Here is a 12,392-nt window from a genome sequence, read left to right as displayed (position 1 = left end):
CAATGACAAGATGACAAGCCTATTTGATGCTTACACAGTGCATTGTTAGTTAGTAATCATAATATTCCCATTTTATAGAAGAGGAAACAGAGGTAAATTAGAGCTAAAGGAAGGGCTGGGGTTTAAATCCAGCAGTGCTCTTGGTCACCTGCCGTGCTGTGCCTTGTCATGACCTTAGAAGGAGCAGAGTGGCCCTCTCTGATCCCACTTCTCTGAACAGTACTGGAAGATTCCACACCCTTTCCTACTAAGTGGTTCTTTCTCTTTGGTCTCTTGCAGATCGATGACACGGGCACATTCCAAGTCATCGTGATTCCCTCCAGGACTGAGGATATGCCAGCGTTAGAGAGACTCCAGCGGTGCACTTTCTGCCGTGGTAAGACCCACAGAGAGAATATGATCATGCCTGTTAAGTCCATTGAGTCACTGTTGGCAGCAGCAACTGGACCTTTGTGGCCAGAATGAGCCTGGTGTAGAGAGGACCTCCCTCGGGCTCTGGCCCCACCTCATCATGCTGCATCTTAAACAGATGGAGCCTCTTAGCTCAGCCTGCAGGGTCTCCTCCTGTGTGTCCCAGAAGGAGGGTTACATTCCAGGCCTCTCTACTTCCTGCAGCTTCCAGGAAACAGTAATGATTTTTTAGAAAAACTTAGCTTGTCTCATTGCCAGGTATTTCATGTTATAAAGTATTTTATGTGTATTTTCTAAATCTCAAATGTTCATGGCCCCAAAGAGATGCTTTAAATCAATTCAGCACCATCCTAGCTGCTTGGGGAATTTTTTTCCTCCAGTGCCAGGAATTGAACCCAGGGGCACCCTACCACTGAGCTACATCCCCATCCTTTTTAATTTTTAATTTCAGAGAGGGTCTTGCCAAGTTACCCAGGCTTCCTGGAACTTGAAATCTCCCTTTCTCAGCCTCCTAAGTAGCTGGGAGTGCAGATGTGGGTCACCATGCCTGGCAGATATTTTTTAGTATGGTATAAGTAGAAACAGCAGAGAGTCATGAATCTCCATTGAAAAGAGCCCCCAAAAGTTAACTATCAGAAAGATTTGCAGTATTGATTTGTTTGGAGTGTTCTATACACAAGTATTGCTCTAACTGGAAAACTCTTTCTTATCTTCCATTTGAGCATTCCAATGATTATGAAGACAGTGGAAACCACAGAAATTAGTGGTGGATGTGACAGCTGATGGTCACCAAGCATTTACTATAGACCAAGCACTTGCTCTAATCACTTTAACATAATACTGGTGATGAGTCAAGACTTAAGATACTGTGCTTATTATGTCCCAAGAGTGCTCTAATCACTTTTCATAAATTATGTAATTCTATCCTTATAATCACTCTAAAATGTCTGAGCTATTATTAGCTCCACTTTACAGATGAGGAAAATAAAGCTTAGAGAGATGTGATCATTTGCCCAGGACCATACAGCCAGATAGAACCCAAGGAGGTTGGCTCTAAACTGCTTGCAGGTTATGAGGAATGGAGGTCTCTTTCTGCTCCCTGAAAGTGTCCATCTGGGCCTGAAGCAAATGCCTGATTGCTCTCCTTCTTCAAGGATATCCATGAGAGGCTATGGTTGACGTACAAATGACCTTATCAGGAGGTGGCAACTCTGGTCGAGAAGTAGGATTTCCAGTCTCCTCACAGCCTCTGTGTTTTCTGTCTTTCCTCTGCTCCCCTCTAATCAATTTTTCTTTTCTCTCTATTGATTGCACAGGGTTAGTTTAGACGAAGGCAGTCTGACTTAAAGCAATTAAGTACTAAGCATGCCATGGGGAGCTACACCCCACCCTATGTATTCTCAGTTGCACCTTCAAACACGTTGGTTACAACAGTTTCAACATGCTGCACTCTTGTGCTGGTATATTGCACAGTCAGAAACTGCGCATATGTGACTGGGGATGGATTTTGGCTCCATTTCTTGGCTTAAGCCTTTGTTTTGTCTCTTAGGCACATGATGGAAGATATTTTGGCTGTCATTTCCTGCAATTAAAAAACCCACAAAACTGAGCAAATGGGCACCCTGCTGTCCCTGATTTTAGAAACTGCCTTGTGCACAGGTGACTGTTCTGTCATCTGACCATTACATGGGTCATAAAGTTTCCCTAAATTTCACTGTGGGAACTCTAACTTGTGCAGCATCATCTTTACTGTGTCTTTATTGAGCGAAGTGAGGAAGTTTGCTGGATCCCCTAGGATCTGCATTCTGGTCATTCATCTTTCATCTAATAGTTTTTATTTATGGTCCATCCTATATCTAAGTACCAGCTGTCTGCACACATTATTCTTTTTTTTTTTTTCCCTTTGATTCTTAAAGAGGGCATTCTCACCCTCAATCATTAATGTTATTGGAAAACAAGGGAGAATGTCATCCCTGGCAAGGAATCTCTGGGTGAATCTGATCCTCGTTAGGTTCAACCACCTAATTGTGCAGAGAAATGGCAGAATTGAGGCCCAGCAGGGGCCTGGCTGGACACACACAGCATGTTTGTTCCTGCAACAAGACTGAGGCATCCCAGCCCTCAGACCAAGGAGCCTCCCTACTACTGTATCACATGGCCTCATCTCTAATAATAAAACATGACTACATATGTAGAAACTTCTGGTAATAGTGGTGTGTCCTTTGGTAAAAATGATTAACTCTTCTGGTCTCAATCTACTGTATAAAATTAGAATATCAATTGACCTCCAAGATCCTTCCATCACCAATTTACTTTATCCCTTGGAATAGTTATTTTGGTCAAATTCAATGAAATTGACTCTTCATTACCATGCATTCTTTTGTTAAAGGAGATATGCATATTTAGAAAAATGACCTATTTTATGGGAGGCCATTAATAAGCAATATTTATATTCATTCATTTAACAAACATGCATTGTTCTTTTAACAAAAAAGCACTATGGAGACACAAAGATGAGCTGTAGCTTTGTCCTTAAGTACATACCCACAGATAGACATGAAGTGGTAAACTCTTATTTAAATGGCTTTTTTACTCTCACGTTTTAAGCTGATTATTTTTGCATATAGAACAATCATAGTGAGCATAGTGACAAGGACCACTGGTTTAGCCTGTTTATTTTCAACCAGGAGAAATCAAAATCTTTCGTATTATACTGCTGTATCCTTGTAGATGCATGGGACAAAGTGTCCACTGCAAACTTTATAAACTTAACATTGCCAAGATTCAATTTCTGTTGAAAGCAGTCTAATTAAAAAAAGAAAAAAGATTGCATGAGCAAATGGAATCGAAGGCACAGGTGGGTATAAAAGCTGTACCTTCTGAAGATAGATGGAAACTATGCTAGGAAATTCTACTGTTGTTGGTGTTCGAGCCGTTTCTTAACAATTTTAACATTAAAGACTATGCTGTTGCCAGATGTCAAGATAGTTGAGGTGTGATCTTTCTTTTTCTATTCACATGTACTTAGTAACCCTAAGTGACTTGGTTTGCAGATATCTGCAAGCCTGATGCTTCTTGTGACCAAGACAGACCACCCCCTGTGCAGTCTTACATAGATGCTGCTTTCCTTCTGGATGGCTCCCGGAATGTGGGACATGCTGAATTTGAAGACATAAGAAGCTTCCTGGGGACCCTGCTAGATCACTTTGAAATCACCTCAGAGCCAGAGACCTCCGTCACTGGAGACCGAGTGGCCCTATTGAGTCATGCTCCCCCTGACTTCCTACCCAACACTCAGAGGAGTCCTATTAGAACTGAGTTCAACCTTACCACCTATAGCAGTAAGCGCCTCATGAAGAGGCATGTGGAACAATCTGTTCAACAGCTAAACGGAGATGCTTTTATTGGTCATGCCTTACGGTGGACTCTGGACAATGTCTTTTTAACCACACCCAATCTGAGAAAAAACAAAGTCATATTTGTGATATCTGCTGGGGAAACCAGTTACTTGGATGGGGAAACCTTAAAGAAAGAGTCCTTGAGAGCCAAGTGTCAGGGGTATGCCCTATTTGTGCTTTCCCTTGGCCCCTCTTGGAATGACAAGGAACTGGAAGATCTAGCCAGTCACCCTTTGGACCATCACTTGATCCAGCTTGGCCGAATTCATAAACCTGAGCACAGATATGGTGTGAAGTTTGTGAAGTCCTTCATAAACTCAATCAGGCGTAAGTCATGGAAATTGTTCTTTCCTACATGTTATGAATATACTTGGAAAAAATATATACTTGGTATTTTCCCCAAAAAGGGTGATGAGCTAACATGTATTATTGGAAACCTCTCTTGTCTATCTTCAAGGGCATTGCAAGGTCAGAAAGGAAAATATGTAATAATGGATAGTGGGAGGGAGGAAACCTCTGGTTCCTAAGCATTTAATTTTCTGGCTCATCTTTTTTATGCCTCTGGTTCCTATGGCGAAGCAATCATAACAAGCAGCTGTTCACACATCTGTCTGTGTAGAGCAGTGCAGTCTGAGGGTGTGAAGTCACAGCCTGGACTCTAGCTACAAAGTGGAGCCTTTGCCATGTAACATTAGCATGCTGCCCTTTAATGGAAAGTTTCATCAGTTAACACACTGAAAGAGAAAGCCAAAGAAAAATTAAGCAATTCTTGGCTTTGCTTTTACAAGTTCCGAAGGCAAAGTCTGAAGTGTTAGGAGACACCATTTTACCTGTCAGAATGAAAGACACAGCCTTGCAAAACTTTCTTAGCCTTGTTAATGACTTTTTATGATGCCAGTAGTTAGTGTAACTGGTGCCCAGAAGAAATAAACATGGGTTGTATTTCTTGGAATGAGCTTGCCTTGAAAATACACAGTCCATTTTCAGTGCAACAGGATGGATTAAAGAAACAATGCCCTGATGTGACTCTGAAGGTGAAAAGCACTCATGGTAAATGGTCCTGTGGAGTCCAGATACAAAAAAGTGATCACACAGGCTCAAGAGCAGCCACTGTTAGTGCAGCTCAAGCAAGGTCCTAGTTGTGTCTGCAGCAGCCTGGTTAGAGCTGTCAAGACACTGACTGATCAGTGCAGGGGGAGGTCTGAGGAGGAGGCGCCTTGGAGAGTATTGATGGGGCCAGTGTTATATCCTCTGTTATTCAGAGTGTGAGTCTAGAGCCAGCACTGGCAGCATCATCTGGGAGCTTGTTAGAAATGAAGATTTCGGGTCCTACCACAGACATTTGGAACAAGAATCCGCATTTTATCAAAATTCCCAGGTTTTCATATGCACATTAAGGCTTGAGAAACACTGGTATGGGGGCAAATTAGCTCCCAGAATGGAAGGTATGTTGATGTATTCTGGAAGAGGAACCTGAAAGAGAAGCTAGAAAGGAATATGGCAGGGGTCCTTCTGAAGAGGTGCACAGTAAGGGTAGCATCAAAGTCTTAGGCCACTTAGTCCACAGCACACTGTCCTTCCTGCAGTAGCAGCTCTGGAGACAGTGAGGTATTGCAGCCCAGACAAACTTGCTTCTCATGAAGATCCTGCATTACCAGGAAGAGATTTAACTATGTTTAACAAATGTATTCTATTTAATGCTTTAAGGAAAAATACATTTTCAAGTTTCCTATAAAAATGGTTTTCAAGTTTTTAAACAATAGGCATGCTTTATCCTTTTGAAAAACTGATACACTTCCAACTGAAATGACTATGATATTGTAAAATTGCATTGATGTTATTATTAGTAGTAGGGACACAAAGACCATAAAGGGAATGTCCTTTTCCCTTTACATTTCAATATTCTGCAGAAACAAATAAAAAATAACTATTCTTATTAGTTCATATCAATTAAAAACCAGATCATTAGGAAGGGCTCGTGATGTTTCAAATTCTCCTAGTTAACAACTTGAGCAGTCAAGGGCATCTTACTGAAAAGTTAGCTGAATGCACCATAAATTCAGAAGAGATGTATTTTCTAAATTCAGTTTCAGAAGTTCCTCTGAGAAATCTGCTTTCACTTCATATGATCGCCTTAGTTGGTATCTATCTTGGTGGTTACGGAAAACAGTGAAGTGCCACTGCGTACAGAACAGACTGCAGTAATGTTAATAGCCATGAAGAAGGGACTCATTATAGCCTTTTCTCTTCCTAGGAGCAATCAACAAATATCCACCAATAAACTTCAAAGCAAAGTGCAATAGACTCAGCTCTACAGACCCAAAGCAGCCTCTGTGGCAGTTTCGAAGGTACTGTCTGCTTGGTATGATTTATGAATCGACACTCACCCCTTTCTTGTCTTTTCCTGCTCCTCCTTTTCTTCCCCTCTCTCTCTACCTCCATCTTATTTGGATAAAAATCTATTACTATGATATTAAAATATAATTCAAAGGAACAAGAGAATTTTTTAAATGATCAAGTTAATCTGAAAAATAACCAAATAGAGATGTTTGGGTTTTTGTTGTTTGTTTTTTTTTTAATAGAACCAGGGTTTCCTAGTTCCTTAGAAATACCTAATTCTAGGCTGGAACAGGGAAGTTGCAATGATAGCCTAGGGCAACTTATTGTGCCAGGAAGCAAGAAAATACAAAAAAATTAACAGTGTCATGTGAAAAGGACAAGTAAGTTGTTTTGGAAGGATTCCCACTGACCTAATCTTGGATAATTTGAACACCAGAAAAAATAATAATGGTAATGAACTAAAACACACTGAATTTTTAAAACCCAAGCAAGATTCCCAAAGGTGGAGTGGGAAGGGGAGGAAAAACTCTTCTTTAAGAATACTGGCTAATAAACATGAAGGGAAAGGTAGAACTAAAAAAATCACTAGTTGTAACTTAAAAATTAATTACAAATGTAAAACTGGTGGTTCAGGGAGGTTAAAACCATATGATAGATTTGGGGGGGGTGTATTTTAAAGGGCTCACAGAAGCACTCACAGATGACTTATTGATTACAAGGAGGAATATGTGTCCTTATACAGTGAGATCTTGCAGAACTCCTTAAAATCAGGATCTGATACTATGTGCCTTTTGTGGGATGCAGTGAGGTACACACAATCAGCTATGTGAGGTTCCTGCTGGAAATGTCTGGAAATTCAAGCCTACTGAGGAGGTCACTGGACAACTGCAGAATGTGGAATGTTCTTAAGAATACCTCACCTATACTCTTCATAGGTTTCATGTCATTAGGAACAGAGGGATATGGATGGGGTACTGTTCTAGAATAAGAGAGAATAAAGAGACAGAATAGCCAAATGTAATTGTATGAACCTTAATTGGATCCTAGATTTAAAAAAAAGAACTGATATAAATGATATTTGGCAGACCAAGAATATAGCTCAGTAGTACAGCACTTGCCTAGCACGCATGAGGCCCTGGGTTCAATCCCAGTACTGCAGGAAAAAAGATACATAAATGACATTTGAGGAACAAGTGGGGAAATTTGAGTATGAAGAATATGTTGGGTGATGTTACTGAATTGTGTGGATTTCCTCTGACGTGATAGTAGTATGATACTATTTGGATACTGCTTGTATAAGAGAATGTCTTTGTTCTTAAGACAGGTATGCTGAAGTATTTAATATGTTATTGTTATAGGCTACTTTTAGATAATTTTTCTAAAGGAGAGTAGGATGGTGTGTGGATACACACATTAACACAAACAGATATGGATGTGCACATGCTCATACATATCTAGGCAAAAGGCATGTAGCAATTTATAGTTCTGTTTGAATTTTTGGTGAACTTCACAATTTTCAAAATAAAAAGTAACATAAAACTCAATGGATGAATAGACAGAATAATAGATACATCTAAAGAGAAACATAAACTAGGAAAAAGGCTGAAGAAATTACTCAGACTGCAGAGATGATTACTATAAGAGATTAAGAGACAGAACAGAATGGAAAGATCAAACCTATATCTAATTGGAATTCTAGAAGGAGAAAATAAAAATCATACATGAGAGACTATATTCAAGGACATAAAGGAATGGTCATTTTTCAGAACTCAAGACACGGGTACACAGATAAAGAGAGACAAGCTATAACGGGTAGCATACATAAAAAGAAAACAACATTTAGATTTGGAATAGGGCACTGTCTTGGCAGAATGCCAAGAGGAAGAAAACTTAAAATCAGCCAAAAGAAAGACCAGATCTTCTACAAAGATAATTGGACTGGGAGCTGAATTATTAACAACAGTAACAGTGGAATCCACATGACTACTGAGTATCTTTAAGGTAGTAGAAGAAAAATTTGTCAATTTAGAAAAATTGCCTTTCAAAACATTTTAAAATAAAAAACAGGAAGAATAATTCATATTTTAAAAATAATAGTTTACCACAGAGATCTTTACTAAAGGAAACTCTAAAGCATGTACATAGAAGAAAAAAGGAAGGAAGGACCACAGAAGGAAGAAATGAGATGCAAGTAGTCACACTTGCCTGGCATGTGTGAGACACTAGGTTTGATTCTCAGCACATATAAATAAATGAATAAAATAAAGGTCCATCAACATCTAAAATATTATTTTAAAAAAGAAGTAATGGTAATAAAATTTGTCCATATTTAGGTAAATCTAGACAAACGTATTTTTATTTACTTATTTTGAGGTGCTGGGGATCTAACTTGGGGCCTCAAACATTCTAGGAAAATGCTCCACCATTAAGTTAAACCCCCAGCCCAACATATGTATTTTTAAATAACAGTAATGTCCAATTTGTGGAGTTACCAAAAAGCTGTACTTAACAAAGATAAGAAAATAAAACATTTGTTACCTGGTGGTTTTAACAGACAAAATAGTGGTAACTAAGACTATGAGTATCTATTAAGTATTTTTATTTACTAATTAAATATGAAAAAGGACAACAAATAATAAGATGACATTTAATATTGAAAAATGAAGACTCGATCTTTAAGGAAAGAAAGGTACTAAAAAAGGGATAATAATTGCATAAGTCAAAGGGAGATAAATAGAGTACAAAGTTTCTAGGTACTTATATTACTTGAACTGATAGTTATGTTGTAAAAACTTTAAGACTCTTTTAAAAATGCATTAAAAGTTTTGAGGGCACACATGGAAAAATTGAAAGTAGCTAACTACCAAAAATATAGCAAGGGAAAATGGGATAAAAACAAAAACCAATGTAAATATTTAAAAATAAAAAGCCAAGAAAGGGAAAAAACTAAAAGCAAGAAAGAACAAGTAGAAGGCACAAATGACCATTGGCATGACTGGTGGCAGAATCAAGTCCATTTAAATATGTCAGTAATCACAATAAAAATACATACCCTAAACATGCCAGTTATGATCAGTGATTGATAAATTTGATTTAAAAAAAAAACCAATACCTAGCTTTAACTCTTTTCTAGGAGACACATCTACAACACAGGGAAATGGAAAGGTTGAAAGTAAAATGATGGAAAAATAATTCCAGGCAAATATTTATAAAAGCTGGAATAGCTATATTAATATCAGACAAAATATACTTCTAAACAAAACCATTTTGCAGAGATAGAGTCTGTATGTCAAGCAAAAGGAAATCTAGCAGAGTATAGGAAAAAGAACAGGGAAGGGGAGGAAGGACAGAAGGGAAAAGAGAGGGGAAAAGGAGGGATCGTGAACTAAACTCTAAGTACATGCATGTATGATTGTGTTGGGATGAACCCACTACTATGTGTAACTAGAAAGCTCTCAATAATAAGTCTCTACATGATGAAAAAGTGTCTGATTCACAAGGAAGATCCTAAATTTATGAGGGTCATAACCTTAAAATATACAAGGTAGAAACTGAAAAATTACAGGAAGAAACTGCCATTTAACTATCATCAAAACTGGAGATTTTAGTACACCCATTTGATATTCATAAATTTATAAATACATAAAAGATTTAAACTTAGCAAACTTGATTTAATAAACACACATAGTACCTTCTACAAAAAAATTAAACACGTGGAACATTAGTAACTGTTGAATGGAGGTGGAGAGTTGATGGTGTTCATCATGCAGTTTTTCAGTTATAAAGCTAGTGTGGACACATCTCTCAGACTTGATGTCACACAACCCACACTGATCACAGTGCAATTAGCTTAGAAATTAGTAACTGTTTTAAAGTTGATGCCTTTATACTAAAATCCCACTTCTAAATAAATAACAGGACAAAAAATAATGAAAATTTAAAAGTACTTAGAATTGTATAATAATCGAAATGCTGTGTCAAAATTTATGGGATACAGTCATGATTTAGGGACATTTTTAATTCCTGTGTTAGGGAAAATTTTAAAACCCTAAAAGCTAAGCTAAGCATTGGTCTTAAGATTTTATAGAAAAAACAAAATACCTAAACTCAAAGAAAGGAAAAGAATATTGTAGTAAATATATTATTGTATGTAATATATATATATATAAAGTAGAGCTTAATTTTTAAAATTAAGATGTAAAAGAGACTATCAAAAAGAGTAAAAGTTCTATTAAAACTAAACAGTATAAATTAGAAATTCTGAATAGTATAAATTAGAAATAAGTGAAGGAAAGTAGCTTTCAGTGTTCATTTTTGTGATGTCATGCTATACTCTCACTCATATACATTTGCTGCCACAGACCACAACCACGTGTGCACCAGCGCCTGGTGGATACCTTAGACCATGTGCCTGCTTCGTGATGTAGTGTGCAGTGTGTGCACGTCTGTGTGGTAATTAAGCCAGGCAGGCAATCCAGAAGCCCCAGCTCTGGCACCTCTGGGAGGCCTCTGCCTGCAACCTCTTGCTCACCTCCTGGGGAGAGCTGTCCAGGGGAACTGTCCAGCAGCAAATACTTCCTGAATTCCAGCCTAAAACAGGCCTGTTTGCCTCAGTCTAGGAGGAGCAGAGCTCCCCCTGCTGCAGGTGCCTGGCAGTTCAGAAAAGGGAAGTGGAAGTGAATGAGGCCACATCTTCACATGGAGGATGTCTTAAAAAGCTGTATTAAAGTGGGACTGAGGCAGGTGTGGTAGAGCTACAGCTGGGTAATTTTTGTACTATGCACTTGCACCGGGCCTGGTGCTCAGCAGGGCCTGCATTTGGGGTTAGGACTCTGCAATCACTGTTAATGTTATTTTGGAATTTGTGTTTTATATTGAGATCCAATAATGCACGTGGTGGCAAATGGGGGCTTGGAGCCTCGTTTACTTGCCATTCTATTTTCTACTGCCTCCCTGGGACCTGTTCTTGTTCTTTCAGGTCAGAACCTCCTGGCTCCCTGGGCCCACCCTACTTGGTGGGGGACCTAGGCACAAACTCAGAAAGGCATGGGGTCAGGCATACTCAAGAGTGGGGAGAGGGAAGGCAGTGACCATCTGCTCCAAGCTAGTGAGGCCACTGTACATTTGCCATTGTCCTCCTCCATATAAACATCCAGTACTTTCCAGGAAGGAGGAGGTGATATTTTTGGGGATCACCCCTCTGCCAAGGGTTAGGACAGCCAGCCGAGGGAAGGGGAGATGCCTGGCTCAATTTCCAGACAACTGTGTAGAGGCTGGTGGGAGGAGGAATCTGACAGTTGGCTTCACAGGCCAACTCATGGGAGAATCCCCATACCAGGGGAACTGGGCATTAAATGGTAAATAAAAAGTGTCCACGGCAGATGGAGAGACAAGAGACCCAGAAGGAAAAGAAAGAGATTTTCTTGATATGTTTTAAACTAGGGGCTCAAGTTTGCATTTTGCATTGAGCTCCAAGTATTATGCAGCCAGTCATGACGGCAAGGACAGAAGCCAGAGTCAACCCACACAATTAAAGGGCATTTCTGGAAACCACTCTCACCATGCTCTGTGTTTGAAGAGCAATATGAGTAGGAAGAGAAGATGCATTGCAAATTTGGACAGGAAGTTTATAACCCCTTCTCTACACTGCCTTAGATACACAGGAGGCTCAGCTTCTCCTGTGAATCTGAAATGATGAAATGGCTGGGGCATCAAGGAATAGAGAAGTAAAATCTCTACCATGTCTGTGAACTCCCCAATGGTGTAATAGACCAGGACTCCCCAGATCTTCTCTTAAATGACCAAAGACGCTAATAAAAGGTAATGAGTCACCCAGCTGCTTCTGAAACTTGCCACTTGAGTCATTCAAGAGAAGTGAAGCAGAACTGAACACAGGATTGTGGGGGATGAGAATGCCTGCTAGGCAAGAGGTCTGGCCAAGTCCTCAGAATGACCTGCCTGGGAATAAGATGGTTCTGTTGTGAGATTCTGAGGAAAATGCATAAGAAGCTGGTTCTCATCAGATGGAAAAGAATTAACCACAAGCTACCAGGGAGACAGATGGCCAGAGGGTAAGATTGCAGGGTGGCTCTTATATAAGCACTTAGATCCAGCTCAGAGACAATAAAAGACAGAAAGCCACCTGCTTATTGCTTTATCCAGTCAGGGAAGCATTTGTGCCAGACTCTAAAGCAGTGACAGGCTACAGCCAGAGCAAGTGAATTATAAAAATGGACACAGTCA

General features: G+C 39.4%; 1 protein-coding gene across 1 annotated transcript in view; it reads left to right on the top strand.

Moving 5' to 3' along the window:
• The window catches only part of Col6a6 (collagen type VI alpha 6 chain), a 98,505-nt gene that overhangs the window by 80,887 nt on the left and 5,226 nt on the right, over positions 1–12,392 (top strand). Inside the window, exons 34-36 of the mRNA XM_047563006.1 lie at positions 280–376; positions 3,465–4,136; positions 6,064–6,157. Of these exons, the coding sequence (XP_047418962.1) occupies positions 280–376; positions 3,465–4,136; positions 6,064–6,157 (863 nt within the window). The remainder of the gene's footprint in view (positions 1–279; positions 377–3,464; positions 4,137–6,063; positions 6,158–12,392) is intronic.

This window comes from Sciurus carolinensis, chromosome 9, assembly GCF_902686445.1.
Source record: "Sciurus carolinensis chromosome 9, mSciCar1.2, whole genome shotgun sequence".
Lineage (NCBI taxonomy): Eukaryota > Metazoa > Chordata > Mammalia > Rodentia > Sciuridae > Sciurus > Sciurus carolinensis.
This window is presented reverse-complemented; position numbering and strand designations above follow the sequence as displayed.